Here is an 18,383-nt window from a genome sequence, read left to right on the forward strand (position 1 = left end):
TTGACTCTGGACTGGTACCCCTGTATATAGCCTCCACATTGACTCTGGACTGGTACCCCTGTATATAGCCTCCACATTGACTCTGTCTGGTACCCCCTGTATATAGCCTCCACATTGACTCTGTACTGGTACCCCCTGTATATAGCCTCCACATTGACTCTGTACTGGTACCCCCTGTATATAGCCTCCACATTGACTCTGTACTGGTACCCCCTGTATATAGCATCCACATTGACTCTGTACTGGTACCCCCTGTATATAGCATCCACATTGACTCTGTACTGGTACCCCTGTATATAGCCTCCACATTGACTCTGGACTGGTACCCCCTGTATATAGCATCCACATTGACTCTGTACTGGTACCCCCTGTATATAGCCTCCACATTGACTCTGTACTGGTACCCCCTGTATATAGCCTCCACATTGACTCTGTACTGGTACCCCCTGTATATAGCCTCCACATTGACTCTGTACTGGTACCCCCTGTATATAGCCTCCACATTGACTCTGTACCGGTACCCCCTGTATATAGCCTCCACATTGACTCTGTACTGGTACCCCCTGTATATAGCCTCCACATTGACTCTGTACCGGCACCCCCTGTATATAGCCTCGCTATTGTTACAGGTTACCAAACTAGCCGGAACACAGGCTCCAAGTGGTTACAGAAGCCTGCCTCTTTCTAACAGACCTTTATTCAGCTCCTGTGAACAGTATAATGTTGTTGACATTCCTCCGTTCTCTCTTTCTAATGGACCTTTATTCAGCTCCTGTGAACAGTATAATGTTGTTGACATTCCTCCGTTCTCTCTAATGGACCTTTATCCAGCTCCTGTGAACAGTATAACGTTGACGACATTCCTCCGTTCTTTCTAATGGACCTTTATCCAGCTCCTGTGAACAGTATAACGTTGTAGACATTCCTCCGTTCTCTCTTTCTAATGGACCTTTATCCAGCTCCTGTGAACAGTATAACGTTGACAACATTCCTCCGTTCTCTCTTTCTAATGGACCTTTATCCAGCTCCTGTGAACAGTATAACGTTGACGACATTCCTCCGTTCTTTCTAATTATCAGCTCCTGTGAACAGTGTAATGTTGTAGACATTCCTCCGTTCTTTCTAATTATCCAGCTCCTGTGAACAGTATAACGTTGACGACATTCCTCCGTTCGTTCTAATTATCCAGCTTCTGTGAACAGTATAATGTTGTTGATATTCCTCCGTTCTCTCTAATGGACCTTTATCCAGCTCCTGTGAACAGTATAACGTTGTTGACATTCCTCCGTTCTCTCTTTCTAATGGACCTTTATTCAGCTCCTGTGAACAGTATAATGTTGTTGACATTCCTCCGTTCTCTCTAATGGACCTTTATCCAGCTCCTGTGAACAGTATAACGTTGACGACATTCCTCCCTTCTCTCTTTCTAATGGACCTTTATCCAGCTCCTGTGAACAGTATAACGTTGTAGACATTCCTCCCTTCTCTCTTTCTAATGGACCTTTATCCAGCTCCTGTGAACAGTATAACGTTGACGACATTCCTCCCTTCTCTCTTTCTAATGGACCTTTATCCAGCTCCTGTGAACAGTATAACGTTGAAGACATTCCTCCCTTCTCTCTTTCTAATGGACCTTTATCCAGCTCCTGTGAACAGTATAACGTTGACGACATTCCTCCGTTCTCTCTTTCTAATGGACCTTTATCCAGCTCCTGTGAACAGTATAACGTTGTAGACATTCCTCCGTTCTTTCTAATTATCCAGCTCCTGTGTACAGTGTGGATGTGAGTAAAACCCTCCATAGTGTGTTGTCTTGCCTGTATTATACTGTACACACACAGGGACCATGTGTGTGTACAGTATACATGCTGTTTCCTGTTTAGTAGAATTTATAATACAATTTATATTCGAGCCCTGAATGCTGATTGGCTGACAGCCGTGGTATATCAGCCCGTATACGCTATACGGTCTGATATATAAAACATTTAGTTTGACTACTAATTACATTGGTAACCAGTTTATAATAGCAATGAGGCACCTCGGGAGGGTTGTGATACATTACAATATACCACGGCTAAGGGCTGTGTCCAGGCACTCCGCATTACATAATAACAACAGCCCTTAGCCGTGGTATATTGGCCATATACCACACCCCCTCGGGCCTTATTGCTGGCTACACAGGGAGTTTTCTAGCTGAAGTATATGTTCATTAAAAGTAGGTAAACCTATTGTTGAGGGTGGACAGTGGGTTTTGTCATTATATAAGGAACAGACATAACATAAAATAGCAATGATTATTTCTGAACACACCCCGAACCTATAGCGCTACTGCCTAGCGTTTACATTCCCACGGTGTTACGTTAGTTCAACTAGAACCGTGGTTAGCATACCCCTTTAGCTCAGCTTCTGTTCTGAGGGGGAAGGGAGGAGGAGGAGGAGGCGGAGGATTGAGGGGCCCAACATTGCTTTTGAGGGATGCGGTCATGTGTGACCACCACAGACAAAACACAAGCATTTGCGCACACACGCACACACACACACACCAGCTTCCAATTACAGTAAATCCCAGAGAGTTTTTGTTGCAGACAGTGTCGGAGAACAGACGTTGTTTTGGGTGTTTATTCAGCTAATTAGAATATCGTTTCAGTCCCAAATGGCACTCTATTCCCTATGAAGTGCACTACTTTAGACCAGGTCCCATAGGATTCTGTTATGTCGTGGCCTCGGGTGGAGGGCCTGGTGAAAGCTATGATCCCCTCTAATGATGTCACTTGTTAAATCCACTTCAATCAGTGTAGATGAAGGGGAGGGAGACATGTAGATGAAGGGGAGGAGACATGTAGATGAAGGGGAGGAGACAGGTGGTTAAAGAAGGATTTTTAAGCCTTGAGACAATTGAGACATGGGTTGTGTTCGTGTGTCATTCAGAGGGTGAATGGGCAAGACAACATATTGCAGTGCCTTTGACTGGGGTTTGGTAGTAGGTGCCATGTGCAGCGGTTTGTGACAAGAACTGCAACGATGCTGGGTTTTTCCATCCTCAACAGTTTCCCGTTTGTATCAAGAATGTTCCACCACCCAAAGAACATCCAGACAACTTGACACAACTGTGGGAAGCATCCCCGTGGAACAATTTGGACACTTGCTGAGGGGAGAATGGCTCGCAATAATGGCTGGAAACAGAGCTAATCGAATTATTAAACCAAGTTTGATGTATTTCATACCGTTCCACTCACTCAGGTCCAGCCATTACCACGAGCCGGGTCCTCCCCAATTAAGGTGCCACCAACCCCTGTCCTGTCACTAATCCCAACCTCCTATCCTCTGTCCTGTCACTAATCCCAACCTCCTATCCTCTGTCCTGTCACTAATCCCAACCTCCTATCCTCTGTCCTGTCACTAATCCCAACCTCCTATCCTCTGTCCTGTCACTAATCCCAACCTCCCACCCCCTGTCTTGTCACTAATCCCAACCTCCTATCCTCTGTCCTGTCACTAAACTTAATCCCAACCTCTGTCCTGTCACTAAATTTAATCCCAACCCCTGTCCTGTCACTAATCCCAACCTCCTATCCTCTGTCCTGTCACTAATCCCAACCTCCTATCCTCTGTCCTGTCACTAATCCCAACCTCCTATCCTCTGTCCTGTCACTAATCCCAACCTCCCACCCCTGTCTTGTCACTAATCCCAACCTCCCACCCCTGTCCTGTCACTAATCCCAACCTCCCACCCCTGTCCTAACACCAGCCCTCACCCACACATCACCAACCCTCACCCAACAGTCACTAGCCCTCACCCACACATCACCAACCCTCACCCAACAGTCACTAGCCCCCACCCTTCCCCGTCACCAGCCCTCACCCAACAGTCACTAGCCCTCACCCCTCCCCGTCACCAGCCCTCACCCAACAGTCACTAGCCCTCACCCCTCCCGGTCACCAGCCCTCACCCAACAGTCACTAGCCCCCACCCTTCCCCGTCACCAGGGTGCAATGGAGGTGTCCCAAATAACACTACTTTTGACCAGGACTCGCGAGATGGGGCTGGTCTAATGAGGCTAGTACTACAGTCTAGTGTACTACAGCCTAGTGTACTACAGTCCAGTGTACTACAGTCTAGTGTACTACAGACTAGTGTACTACAGCCTAGTGTACTACAGTCTAGTGTACTACAGTCCAGTGTACTACAGTCTAGTGTACTACAGACTAGTGTACTACAGCCTAGTGTACTACAGTCTAGTGTACTACAGTCCAGTGTACTACAGTCTAGTGTACTACAGACTAGTGTACTACAGCCTAGTGTACTACAGTCTAGTGTACTACAGTCCAGTGTACTACAGTCTAGTGTACTACAGACTAGTGTACTACAGCCTAGTGTACTACAGTCTAGTGTACTACAGCCTAGTGTACTACAGCCTAGTGTACTACAGTCTAGTGTACTACAGCCTAGTGTACTACAGCCCAGTGTACTACAGCCCAGTGTACTACAGTCCAGTGTACTACTTCCAAGTGTACTACTTCCAAGTGTACTACAGCCTAGTGTACTACAGCCTAGTGTACTACATAGTACTACAGCCTAGTGTACTACATCCTAGTGTACTACAGCCTAGTGTACTACAGCCTAGTGTACTACAGCCTAGTGTACTACATAGTACTACAGCCTAGTGTACTACAGCCTAGTGTACTACATAGTACTACAGCCTAGTGTACTACATCCTAGTGTACTACAGCCTAGTGTACTACATAGTACTACAGCCTAGTGTACTACATCCTAGTGTACTACAGCCTAGTGTACTACAGCCTAGTGTACTACATAGTACTACATCCTAGTGTACTACATAGTACTACAGCCTAGTGTACTACAGCCTAGTGTACTACAGCCTGGTGTACTACAGCCTGGTGTACTACAGCCTGGTGTACTACAGCCTAGTGTACTACAGCCTAGTGTACTACATAGTACTACAGTCTAGTGTACTACAGTCTAGTGGACTACATAGTACCACAGTCTAGTATACTACAGTCTAGTGTACTACAGTCTAGTGGACTACATAGTACCACAGTCTAGTGTACTACAGTCCAGTGTACTACAGTCCAGTGTACTACAGTCTAGTGTACTACAGTCTAGTGGACTACATAGTACCACAGTCTAGTGTACTACAGTCTAGTGTACTACAGTCTAGTGTACTACAGTCTAGTGGACTACATAGTACCACAGTCTAGTGTACTACAGTCTAGTGTACTACAGTCTAGTGTACTACAGTCTAGTGTACTACAGTCTAGTGTACTACAGTCTAGTGTACTACAGTCTAGTGTACTACAGTCTAGTTTACTACAGTCTAGTGTACTACAGTCTAGTGGACTTACATTCCAGTCAGTGTCAATAGTGACCAGGATATTGTTGAACTCACCCTCAGCTCCGATGGACACCAGCTTGACTCCTTTACTGGTGATGTAGTGGAGAGCTTTGTTGACGTTGGAGATCTTGTGAACTCTCATCTTCCCTCTCTCTGGTTTGGCCAAGCTCTCCTGGACAGGAAACACAATCAGACGTCAGGGGTTAGAGGTCACTATCGAACAGGAAACTACAGATACTAGGGCTGGGAAATAGCCAGGAACCTCACGATACGTATTGAATAGCCAGGGGACCTCACGATACGATATGTAAGGAATAGTCAGGGACCTCACGATACGATATGTATTGAATAGTCAGGAACCTCACGATACGATATGTATTGAATAGTCAGGGACCTCACGATACGATATGTATTGAATAGTCAGGGGACCTCACGATACGATATGTATTGAATAGTCAGGGACCTCACGATATGTATTGAATAGTCAGGGGACCTCACGATACGATATGTATTGAATAGCCAGGGACCTCACGATACGATATGTATTGAATAGTCAGGGACCTCACGATACGATATGTATTGAATAGTCAGGGACCTCACGATACGATATGTATTGAATAGTCAGGGACCTCACGATACGATATGTATTGAATAGTCAGGGACCTCACGATACGATATGTATTGAATAGTCAGGGACCTCACGATACGATATGTATTGAATAGTCAGGGACCTCACGATACGATATGTATTGAATAGTCAGGGACCTCACGATACGATATGTATCGAATAGTCAGGGGACCTCACGATACGATATGTATTGAATAGTCAGGGACCTCACGATACGATATGTATTGAATAGTCAGGGACCTCACGATACGATATGTATTGAATAGTCAGGGACCTCACGATACGATATGTATTGAATAGTCAGGGACCTCACGATACGATATGTATTGAATAGTCAGGGACCTCACGGTACGATATGTATTGAATAGTCAGGGACCTCACGATACGATATGTATTGAATAGCCAGGGACCTCACGATACGATATGTATTGAATAGTCAGGGACCTCACCTCACGATACGATATGTAAGGAATAGTCAGGGACCTCACGATACGATATGTATTGAATAGTCAGGGACCTCACGATACGATATGTAAGGAATAGCCAGGGACCTCACGATACGATATGTATTGAATAGTCAGGGACCTCACGATACGATATGTATTGAATAGCCAGGGACCTCACGATACGATATGTATTGAATAGTCAGGGACCTCACGATACGATATGTATTGAATAGTCAGGGGACCTCACGATACGATATGTATTGAATAGCCAGGGACCTCACGATACGATATGTATTGAATAGCCAGGGGACCTCACGATACGATACGATATGTATTGAATAGTCAGGGACCTCACGATACGATATGTATTGAATAGCCAGGGGACCTCACGATACGATATGTATTGAATAGTCAGGGACCTCACGATACGATATGTAAGGAATAGCCAGGGACCTCACGATACGATATGTATTGAATAGTCAGGGACCTCACGATACGATATGTATTGAATAGCCAGGGACCTCACGATACGATATGTATTGAATAGTCAGGGACCTCACGATACGATATGTATTGAATAGTCAGGGGACCTCACGATACGATATGTATTGAATAGCCAGGGACCTCACGATACGATATGTATTGAATAGCCAGGGGACCTCACGATACGATACGATATGTATTGAATAGTCAGGGACCTCACGATACGATATGTATTGAATAGCCAGGGGACCTCACGATATGTATTGAATAGTCAGGGACCTCACGATACGATATGTATTGAATAGCCAGGGGACCTCACGATACGATACGATATGTATTGAATAGTCAGGAACCTCACGATACGATATGTATTGAATAGTCAGGGGACCTCACGATACGATATGTATTGAATAGCCAGGGACCTCACGATACGATATGTATTGAATAGTCAGGGACCTCACGATACGATATGTATTGAATAGTCAGGGGACCTCACGATACGATATGTATTGAATAGTCAAGGGACCTCACGATATGTATTGAATAGTCAGGAACCTCACGATACGATATGTATTGAATAGCCAGGGACCTCACGATACGATATGTATTGAATAGTCAGGGACCTCACGATACGATATGTATTGAATAGTCAGGGACCTCACGATACGATATGTATTGAATAGTCAGGGACCTCACCTCACGATACGATATGTATTGAATAGTCAGGGACCTCACGATATGTATTGAATAGCCAGGGGACCTCACGATACGATATGTATTGAATAGTCAGGAACCTCACGATACGTATTGAATAGCCAGGGGACCTCACGATACGATATGTAAGGAATAGTCAGGGACCTCACGATACGATATGTATTGAATAGTCAGGAACCTCACGATACGTATTGAATAGCCAGGGGACCTCACGATACGATATGTATTGAATAGTCAGGGACCTCACGATACGATATGTATTGAATAGTCAGGGGACCTCACGATACGATATGTATTGAATAGCCAGGGACCTCACGATACGATATGTATTGAATAGTCAAGGGACCTCACGATATGTATTGAATAGTCAGGGACCTCACGATACGATATGTATTGAATAGCCAGGGGACCTCACGATACGATATGTATTGAATAGTCAGGGGACCTCACGATACGATATGTATTGAATAGTCAGGGACCTCACGATACGATATGTATTGAATAGTCAGGGACCTCACGATATGTATTGAATAGCCAGGGGACCTCACGATACGATATGTATTGAATAGTCAGGAACCTCACGATACGTATTGAATAGCCAGGGGACCTCACGATACGATATGTAAGGAATAGTCAGGGACCTCACGATACGATATGTAAGGAATAGCCAGGGGACCTCACGATACGATATGTATTGAATAGTCAGGGACCTCACGATACGATATGTAAGGAATAGCCAGGGACCTCACGATACGATATGTAAGGAATAGCCAGGGGACCTCACGATACGATATGTATTGAATAGCCAGGGACCTCACGATACGATATGTAAGGAATAGCCAGGGGACCTCACGATACGATATGTATTGAATAGTCAGGGACCTCACGATACGATATGTAAGGAATAGCCAGGGGACCTCACGATACGATATGTAAGGAATAGCCAGGGACCTCACGATACGATATGTAAGGAATAGCCAGGGGACCTCACGATACGATATGTAAGGAATAGCCAGGGACCTCACGATACGATATGTAAGGAATAGCCAGGGGACCTCACGATACGATATGTATTGAATAGTCAGGGACCTCACGATACGATATGTAAGGAATAGCCAGGGGACCTCACGATACGATATGTAAGGAATAGCCAGGGACCTCACGATACGATATGTATTGAATAGCCAGGGACCTCACGATACGATATGTATTGAATAGTCAGGGACCTCACGATACGATATGTATTGAATAGTCAGGGACCTCACGATACGATATGTATTGAATAGTCAGGGACCTCACGATACGATATGTATTGAATAGTCAGGGACCTCACGATACGATATGTATTGAATAGTCAGGGACCTCACGATACGATATGTATTGAATAGTCAGGGACCTCACGATACGATATGTAAGGAATAGCCAGGGGACCTCACGATACGATATGTATTGAATAGTCAGGGACCTCACGATATGATATGTATTGAATAGTCAGGGACCTCACGATACGATATGTAAGGAATAGCCAGGGGACCTCACGATACGATATGTATTGAATAGCCAGGGACCTCACGATACGATATGTATTGAATAGTCAGGGACCTCACGATACGATATGTATTGAATAGTCAGGGGACCTCACGATACGATATGTATCGAATAGTCAGGGGACCTCACCTCACGATATGTATCGAATAGTCAGGGGACCTCACGATACGATATGTATTGAATAGTCAGGGACCTCACGATACGATATGTATTGAATAGTCAGGGACCTCACGATACGATATGTAAGGAATAGTCAGGGACCTCACGATATGTATTGAATAGCCAGGGGACCTCACGATACGATATGTATTGAATAGTCAGGGACCTCACGATACGATATGTAAGGAATAGCCAGGGGACCTCACGATACGATATGTATTGAATAGTCAGGGACCTCACGATACGATATGTATTGAATAGTCAGGGGACCTCACGATACGATATGTATTGAATAGTCAGGGGACCTCACGATACGATATGTATTGAATAGTCAGGGGACCTCACGATACGATATGTATTGAATAGTCAGGAACCTCACGATACGATATGTATCGAATAGTCAGGGGACCTCACGATACGATATGTATTGAATAGTCAGGGACCTCACGATACGATATGTATTGAATAGTCAGGGGACCTCACGATACGATATGTATTGAATAGTCAGGAACCTCACGATACGATATGTATCGAATAGTCAGGGGACCTCACGATACGATATGTATTGAATAGTCAGGGACCTCACGATACGATATGTATTGAATAGTCAGGGGACCTCACGATACGATATGTATTGAATAGTCAGGGACCTCACGATACGATATGTAAGGAATAGCCAGGGGACCTCACGATACGATATGTATCGCGCGTGGGCACCATTACAGATACATCGCGTGGGCACCATCACAGACGCGTGGGCACCATCACAGATACATCGCGTGGGCACCATCACAGATACATCGCGTGGGCACCATCACAGACGCGCGTGGGCACCATCACAGATACATCGCGTGGGCACCATTACAGATACATCGCGTGGGCACCATCACAGACACATCGCGTGGGCACCATCACAGATACATCGCGTGGGCACCATCACAGATACATCGCGTGGGCACCATCACAGATACATCGCGTGGGCACCATCACAGACACATCGCGTGGGCACCATCACAGACACATCGCGTGGGCACCATTACAGATACATCGCGTGGGCACCATTACAGATACATCGCGTGGGCACCATCACAGACACATCGCGTGGGCACCATCACAGATACATCGTGTGGGCACCATTACAGACACATCGCGTGGGCACCATTACAGACACATCGCGTGGGCACCATTACAGACACATCGCGTGGGCACCATTACAGACACATCGCGTGGGCACCATTACAGATACATCGCGTGGGCACCATTACAGACACATCGCGTGGGCACCATTACAGACACATCGCGTGGGCACCATTACAGATACATCGCGTGGGCACCATTACAGATACATCGCGTGGGCACCATTACAGACACGCGTGGGCACCATTACAGACACGCGTGGGCACCATTACAGACACGCGTGGGCACCATTACAGACACGCGTGGGCACCATTACAGACACGCGTGGGCACCATTACAGACACGCGTGAGCACCATTACAGACACGCGTGGGCACCATTACAGACACGCGTGGGCACCATTACAGACACGCGTGGGCACCATTACAGACACGCGTGGGCACCATTACAGATACGCGTGGGCACCATTACAGATACGCGTGGGCACCAGGCCTCTCCTCCTCACCTGATATCACCTCCAACAGCAGCATGAGTTTCAGTCCGTCCCTGAAGTCCTCCTCGATGTTCTCGATCTGTGTTCCTGCTTTCCTCAGGTGGGAGTTGCACCAGGCCGTGAACGTCTGGGGAGGAGAGACAGGAGCAGGCATCAGTTAGTAAGAAAGAAGCAGGGTGGTCGTTACCATGGATGGCGAAGTTACTATGGTGTTTGTTACTATGATGCAGGCATAGTGAAGATCAGAATATGGAGTAGAACACGGTAGAGAACAATATAATAGAACGCGGTAGTGAAGAATAGAACGCGGTAGAGAACAACAGAATAGAACACGGTAGTTAACAATAGCATAGAACACGGTAGTTAACAATAGCATAGAACACGGTAGTTAACAATAGAATAGAACAGGGTAGTTAACAATAGAATAGAACACGGTAGTTAACAATAGAATAGAACACAGTAGAATAGAATTGAACACAGTAGAGAACAATAGAATAGAACATGGTAGTTAACAATAGAATAGAACACAAGAGAACAATATAATAGACCACAATAGAGAACAATATAATAGAACACAATAGAGAACAATATAATAGAACACAATAGAGAACAATATAATATAATATAATTCAGTAGAGAACAATATAATATTATATTACAACAGAGAACAATAAAATAGAGCATATTAGAGAACAATAGAACATAACATAACATAATTAGATAACAATATAATTGAACACAGTATAAGACAATAGAATAGAACACAGCAGAGAACAATAGAATAGAACACAGCAGAGAACAATAGAATAGAACAAACACAGTAGAGAACAATAGAATAGAACACAGTAGAGAACAATAGAATAGAACACAGTAGAGAACAATAGAATAGAACACAGTATACGACAATAGAATAGAACACAGCAGAGAACAATAGAATAGAACACAGTATAAGACAATAGAATAGAACACAGCAGAGAACAATATAATAGAACACAGTATAAGACAATAGAATAGAACACAGCAGAGAACAATAGAATAGAACACAGTATAAGACAATAGAATAGAACACAGCAGAGAACAATAGAATAGAACACAGTATAAGACAATAGAATAGAACACAGCAGAGAACAATAGAATAGAACACAGTAGAGAACAATAGAATAGAACACAGTAGAGAACAATAGAATAGACCACAGTAGAGAACAATCAAATAGATTATACAACAGGTGGGTCTAATCCTGAATGCTGATTAGTTAAAACCGCATTCCAGCCGGTGTCTATTCCTCAAGTTGCCACCGGCTAAATCTATTGCGTTAAATTGCCTGTTTAATCTGTTCCATCTGATTGTGCGATCCACTGTCTCATCAGCCCAGGCAGGGATGTTATAAACCTGATCTCCACTATAAAAAGCATCTAGACATCATCTCACATTTCTTTTAGACTAACATTTAGTTTTCAACAGCGGAGATTTGTATAAACCTTTCTTTCTGTCTCTCTGACATTTGCAAAATTGTTTCAATATTCAAATTCGATCTCCATCTGTCCCATAGTAATGAACGTGTCGGAGTCGGGATGAAACAGACAGACGGCGTTTCTCAGCCAGTCAAAATCACGAATCAGCTGGCATCATTTTTAGTGGATATATACAACAAACAAACAAATATTTTTTTAAACGTCAAACAAAACGCAGCTAGTTCGCAGTGTTTCCAGCTTCTTCAGTTTGAAGTGAGTGTGTTAGTTGTGTTGTTGGCTAGCTCCTCTGAACAAGTGTCCTGACGAGAGCACACTTTCTCAGCCAGGTGAAACCGGGCCTCATGAGCTCATTGTTATGGATCCAAATAAATGTCACTAGAAAACAGCTTCAACAAATACAAAATGCAGCTACTTTGCTGTTATTCTGGCTGCATGTTTTTTCGTGACGAAGTTCGCCGTAGTTGGCTAGCGAGCAAGGAGGGGATATGAACGTTGCCAGCCAGTATGGCAATGGAACATTTAGAATTAACGACTTGGGTCGAGTCCATATAGATACAGAACAAAAAAAAATGGGTCACGTCTCTAGCAATCCTAGATTTGTGTCGGGACTATATCTTGTGAAAGGATGAAATAGTATGAATAAATAAATAAAATTAAAAAAATATATATATATATTAAAATATGTCAATCATTATTTGAATATGTTAGTAGCCCGTTGTGTAGAAGTGAAAATGTCCTCGAATCCGGATAATATATTGACTTTGTCTCGGGCCTAACGGGCCTCTCTCTCCGAACAACACTCATACCCTCCCAACGCCGGCTTGGAGGGCATTATCCCTTAAATAGAACACAGTAGTACAGAGTGCCTGAGGGTTTTAGTGGCAGAAGCAGATCCAGACCATTCCATGTTACTAACATAACCACCTGATGATAGGAAACATCTGGGCTCTCCCTCCCCTGCCTCACTCTCACTCTCTCTCCTTCCCTCTCTTTCTCCCTCCTGTCCCTCTCTCCCCCCCTCCCTCCCTCTATCCCTCCCCCTCCCTCTCTCCCTTCCTGCCTCTTTCCCTCCCTCCTTTCCTCAGCCTTTGGCTTGACAGCCTATTGACCTAACGGGAGCTGGCATGAGCACGGGGCCCGCCATAACACCATGCATCCTGCTGAAACCCATCTTTATGAGAACCTGGGTTAATCACACACATTCCCCCAGTCTCCAGGGGCGGGGAGGACCGGCAGGACCGGAGCAGAGCAGAGAGCCCCCAGCCCCCGGAGTGAAACCCCTCCCTCTTAGTGAAACCCCGCCCCCTGAGTGAAACCCCGCCCTCTTAGTGAAACCCCTCCCTCTTAGTGAAACCCCGCCCTCTTAGTGAAACCCCGCCCTCTTAGTGAAACCCCGCCCTCTTAGTGAAACCCCGCCCTCTCAGTGAAACCCCTCCCTCTCAGTGAAACCCCGGCCCTCCCTCTTAGTGAAACCCCTCCCTCTTCGTGAAACCCCGGCCTTCCCTCTTCGTGAAACCCCGCCCCTCCCTCTTAGTGAAACCCCGGCCCTCCCTCTTAGTGAAACCCCGCCCTCTTAGTGAAACCCCGCCCTCTTAGTGAAACCCCGCCCTCTTAGTGAAACCCCGCCCTCTTAGTGAAACCCCGCCCTCTTAGTGAAACCCCGGCCTCTTAGTGAAACCCGGCCTCTTAGTGAAACCCCGGCCTGCCCTCTTAGTGAAACCCCGGCCTGCCCTCTTAGTGAAACCCCGGCCTGCCCTCTTAGTGAAACCCCGGCCTTCCCTCTTAGTGAAACCCCTCCCTGCCCTCTTAGTGAAACCCCTCCCTGCCCTCTTAGTGAAACCCTTCCCTGCCCTCTTAGTGAAACCCCGGCCTGCCCTCTTAGTGAAACCCCTCCCTGCCCTCTTAGTGAAACCCCTCCCTTCCCTCTTAGTGAAACCCCTCCCTTCCCTCTTAGTGAAACCCCTCCCTGCCCTCTTAGTGAAACCCCGGCCTTCCCTCTTAGTGAAACCCCGGCCCTCCCTCTTAGTGAAACCCCGGCCCTCCCTCTTAGTGAAACCCCGGCCCTCCCTCTTAGTGAAACCCCGGCCCTCCCTCTTAGTGAAACCCCGGCCCTCCCTCTTAGTGAAACCCCGGCCCTCCCTCTTAGTGAAACCCCGGCCTTCCCGCTTTGTGAAACTCCAGCTCTCTCTCTCCAGCTCTCCCTCTCCCTCTCCCTCTTCAGCTCTCTCTCCCTCTCTCTCTCCAGCTCTCTCTCTCCCTCTCTCTCCCGCTCTCTCTCTCCCCCTCTCTCCAGCTCTCTCTCCCCCTCTCTCCAGGTCTCTCTCTCCCCCTCTCTCCAGGTCTCTCTCTCCCCCTCTCTCCAGGTCTCTCTCTCCCCCTCTCTCCAGGTCTCTCTCTCCCCCTCTCTCCAGCTCTCTCTCTCCCCCTCTCTCCAGGTCTCTCTCTCCGTCTCTCTCTCCCTCTCTCCAGGTCTCTCTCTCCCTCTCTCCAGGTCTTTCTCTCCCTCTCTCCAGCTCTCTCTCTCCCTCTCTCCAGCTCTCTCTCTCCAGGTCTCTCTCTCCAGGTCTCTCTCTCCAGGTCTCTCTCTCTCTAGGTCCCTCTCTCTCTCTCTCTCTCGCTCTCTCTCTCTAGCTCTCTCTCTCCAGCTCTCTCTCCAGGTCTCTCTCTCTCTCTCTCTAGCTCGCTCTCTCCAGCTCGCTCTCTAGCTCTCTCTCTCCAGCTCTCTCTCCAGCTCGCTCTCTCTCTCCAGCTCGCTCTCTCTCTCTCCAGCTCGCTCTCTCTCTCTCCAGCTCGCTCTCTCTCTCTCCAGCTCGCTCTCTCTCTCTCCAGCTCGCTCTCTCTCTCTCCAGCTCGCTCGCTCTCTCTCTCTCCAGCTCGCTCGCTCTCTCTCTCTCCAGCTCTCTCTCTCTCCAGCTCGCTCGCTCTCTCTCTCCAGCTCGCTCTCTCTCTCTCTCTCCAGCTCGCTCGCTCTCTCTCTCTCCAGCTCGCTCTCTCTCTCTCTCCAGCTCGCTCTCTCTCTCTCTCTCTCCAGCTCGCTCTCTCCAGCTCGCTCTCTCCAGCTCGCTCTCCAGCTCGCTCTCTCCCTCTCTCCAGCTCGCTCTCTCCTCTCTCTCTCCAGCTCGCTCTCTCTCGCTCTCTCTCTAGCTCGCTCTCTCCAGCTCGCTCTCTCCCTCTCTCCAGCTCGCTCTCTCTCTCTCCAGCTCGCTCTCTCTCTCTCCAGCTCGCTCTCTCTCTCTCCAGCTCGCTCTCTCTCTAGCTCGCTCTCTCTCTCTCCAGCTCGCTCTCTCTCTCTCCAGCTCGCTCTCTCTCTCTCCAGCTCGCTCGCTCTCTCTCTCTCCAGCTCGCTCGCTCTCTCTCTCTCTCTCCAGCTCGCTCGCTCTCTCTCTCTCCAGCTCGCTCGCTCGCTCTCTCTCTCTCTCTCCAGCTCGCTCTCTCTCTCTCTCTCCAGCTCGCTCTCTCCAGCTCGCTCTCTAGCTCCCTCTCTCCAGCTCGCTCTCTAGCTCCCTCTCTCCAGCTCGCTCTCTAGCTCCCTCTCTCCAGCTCGCTCTCTAGCTCCCTCTCTCCAGCTCGCTCTCTAGCTCGCTCTCTCCCTCTCTCCAGCTCGCTCTCTCCCTCTCTCCAGCTCGCTCTCTCCCTCTCTCCAGCTCGCTCTCTCCCTCTCTCCAGCTCGCTCTCTCTCCTCTCTCCAGCTCGCTCTCTCCAGCTCGCTCTCTCCCTCTCTCCAGCTCGCTCTCTCCCTCTCTCCAGCTCGCTCTCTCCCTCTCTCCAGCTCCCTCTCTCCCTCTCTCTCTCCAGCTCCCTCTCTCCCTCTCTCCAGCTCCTCTCTCCCTCTCTCCAGCTCCCTCTCTCCCTCTCTCCAGCTCCCTCTCTCCCCTCTCTCCAGCTCGCTCTCTCCCTCTCTCCAGCTCGCTCTCTCCAGCTCGCTCTATCCCTCTCTCCAGCTCGCTCTCTCCTCTCTCCAGCTCGCTCTCTCCCTCTCTCCAGCTCTCTCTCTCCCCTCTCTCCAGCTCTCTCTCTCCCTCTCTCTAGCTCTCTCTCTCCAGCTCTCTCTCTCCAGCTCTCTCTCTCCCTCTCTCCAGCTCTCTCTCTCCCCTCTCTCCAGCTCTCTCTCTCCCTCTCTCCAGCTCTCTCTCTCCCTCTCTCCAGCTCTCTCTCTCCCTCTCTCCAGCTCTCTCTCCCTCTCTCCAGCTCTCTCTCTCCCTCTCTCCAGCTCTATCTCTCCAGCTCTCCAGCTCTCTCTCCCTCTCTCCAGCTCTCTCTATCCCGCTTTCCAGCTCTCTCTATCCCGCTTTCCAGCTCTCTCTATCCCTCTTTCCAGCTCTCTCTCCAGCTCGATCTCTCAGCTCTCTCTCTCCAGCTCTCTCTCCAGCTCTCTCTATCCCGCTTTCCAGCTCTCTCTCTCCAGCTCGCTCTCTCCCTCTCCAGCTCGCTCTCTCCCTCTCTCCAGCTCGCTCTCTCCCTCTCTCCAGCTCGCTCTCTCCCTCTCTCCAGCTCCCTCTCTCCCTCTCTCCAGCTCCCTCTCTCCCTCTCTCCAGCTCCCTCTCTCCCTCTCTCCCTCTCTCCAGCTCCCTCTCTCCCTCTCTCCTCTCTCCAGCTCGCTCTCTCCCTCTCTCAGCTCGCTCTCTCCAGCTCGCTCTCTCCCTCTCTCCAGCTCGCTCTCTCCCTCTCTCCAGCTCGCTCTCTCCCTCTCTCCAGCTCGCTCTCTCCCTCTCTCCAGCTCGCTCTCTCCCTCTCTCCAGCTCTCTCTCCCTCTCTCCAGCTCTCTCTCTCCAGCTCTCTCTAGCTCTCTCTCTCTCCAGCTCTCTCTCTCCAGCTCTCTCTCCCTCTCTCCAGCTCTCTCTCTCCCTCTCTCCAGCTCTCTCTCTCCCTCTCTCCCAGCTCTCTCTCTCCCTCTCTCCAGCTCTCTCTCTCCTCTCTCCAGCTCTATCTCTCCAGCTCTCTCTCCTCTCTCCAGCTCTCTCTATCCCGCTTTCCAGCTCTCTCTATCCCGCTTTCCAGCTCTCTCTATCCCTCTTTCCAGCTCTCTCTCCAGCTCTCTCTCTCCAGCTCTCTCTCTCCAGCTCTCTCTCTCCCTTTCTCCAGCTCTCTCTCTAGCTCTCTCTCCAGCTCTCGCTCTCCCTCTCTCCAGCTCTCTCTCTCCAGCTCTCTCTCTCCCTTTCTCCAGCTCTCTCTCTAGCTCTCTCTCCAGCTCTCGCTCTCCCTCTCTCCAGCTCTCTCTCTCCCTCTCTCCAGCTCTCTCTCTCCCTCTCTCCAGCTCTCTCTATCCCTCTTTCCAGCTCTCTATCCCTCTTTCCAGCTCTCTCTATCCCTCTTTCCAGCTCTATCTCTCCAGCTCTCTCTCTCCCTCTCTCCAGCTCTCTCTCCCTCTCTCCAGCTCTCTCTCTCCTCTCTCCAGCTCTCTCTCCCTCTCCCTCTCTCCAGCTCTCTCTCTCCCTCTCTCCAGCTCTCTCTCTCCCTCTCTCCAGCTCTCTCTCTCCTCTCTCCAGCTCTCTGGGTCATTCAAGCACTTTGCAGCACTAACCCATAACATACCATCTCTGGTCTGGCAGCCATCCTCACGATCACATGACTGAGTGTTGTGGTCAGGGCTCTCTTGCTCTGAGGCTACAGTCGTTACAGGAAGGATAGTCCAGCTGGGCTGGTTGAGGCCTCGTGCTCCACAGGGAGCAGAGGAGTAACTAAGTAAGAAGAGAGGCAGTGAAGCACGAGATGCTATGCAGGAACCAGGACTTTTTCACATTGTCTGTCTGCGGTCTGAAGGCACAACATACAACAGAAGCAAAAGCATAGGAATTAGGAAAAGCATCTGGATCTTCGATGACCCTAGTTTTAAAGCGTGTTTTGTTTATACTACAACAGTTTAACAGTAGAAGCATTATCCAGAAGGACATCAAGGCCATAAATATCTTGTCTCCTGTTCTCTCTCCTCCTGTCTCACCCCACCTTCCC

The 18,383-nt window shown here is 48.3% G+C and overlaps 1 protein-coding gene across 1 annotated transcript; it reads right to left on the minus strand.

The window, feature by feature from the left end:
• Positions 1 to 5,364: 5,364 nt before the first annotated feature.
• Positions 5,365 to 17,987, minus strand: LOC127918938 (alpha-actinin-1-like; the record flags this gene model as incomplete). The annotated part of the gene is made up of 4 exons (XM_052502209.1): positions 17,967 to 17,987; positions 10,974 to 11,088; positions 9,298 to 9,302; positions 5,365 to 5,523 (listed from the first exon to the last, which is right to left on the minus strand). Coding segments are annotated over exons 1-4 (300 nt in total), but the record flags the coding sequence as incomplete, so codon positions are not given.
• Positions 17,988 to 18,383: the final 396 nt, after the last annotated feature.

This window comes from Oncorhynchus keta, unplaced genomic scaffold (genome assembly GCF_023373465.1).
Source record: "Oncorhynchus keta strain PuntledgeMale-10-30-2019 unplaced genomic scaffold, Oket_V2 Un_contig_15286_pilon_pilon, whole genome shotgun sequence".
In the NCBI taxonomy this organism is placed as follows: domain Eukaryota; kingdom Metazoa; phylum Chordata; class Actinopteri; order Salmoniformes; family Salmonidae; genus Oncorhynchus; species Oncorhynchus keta.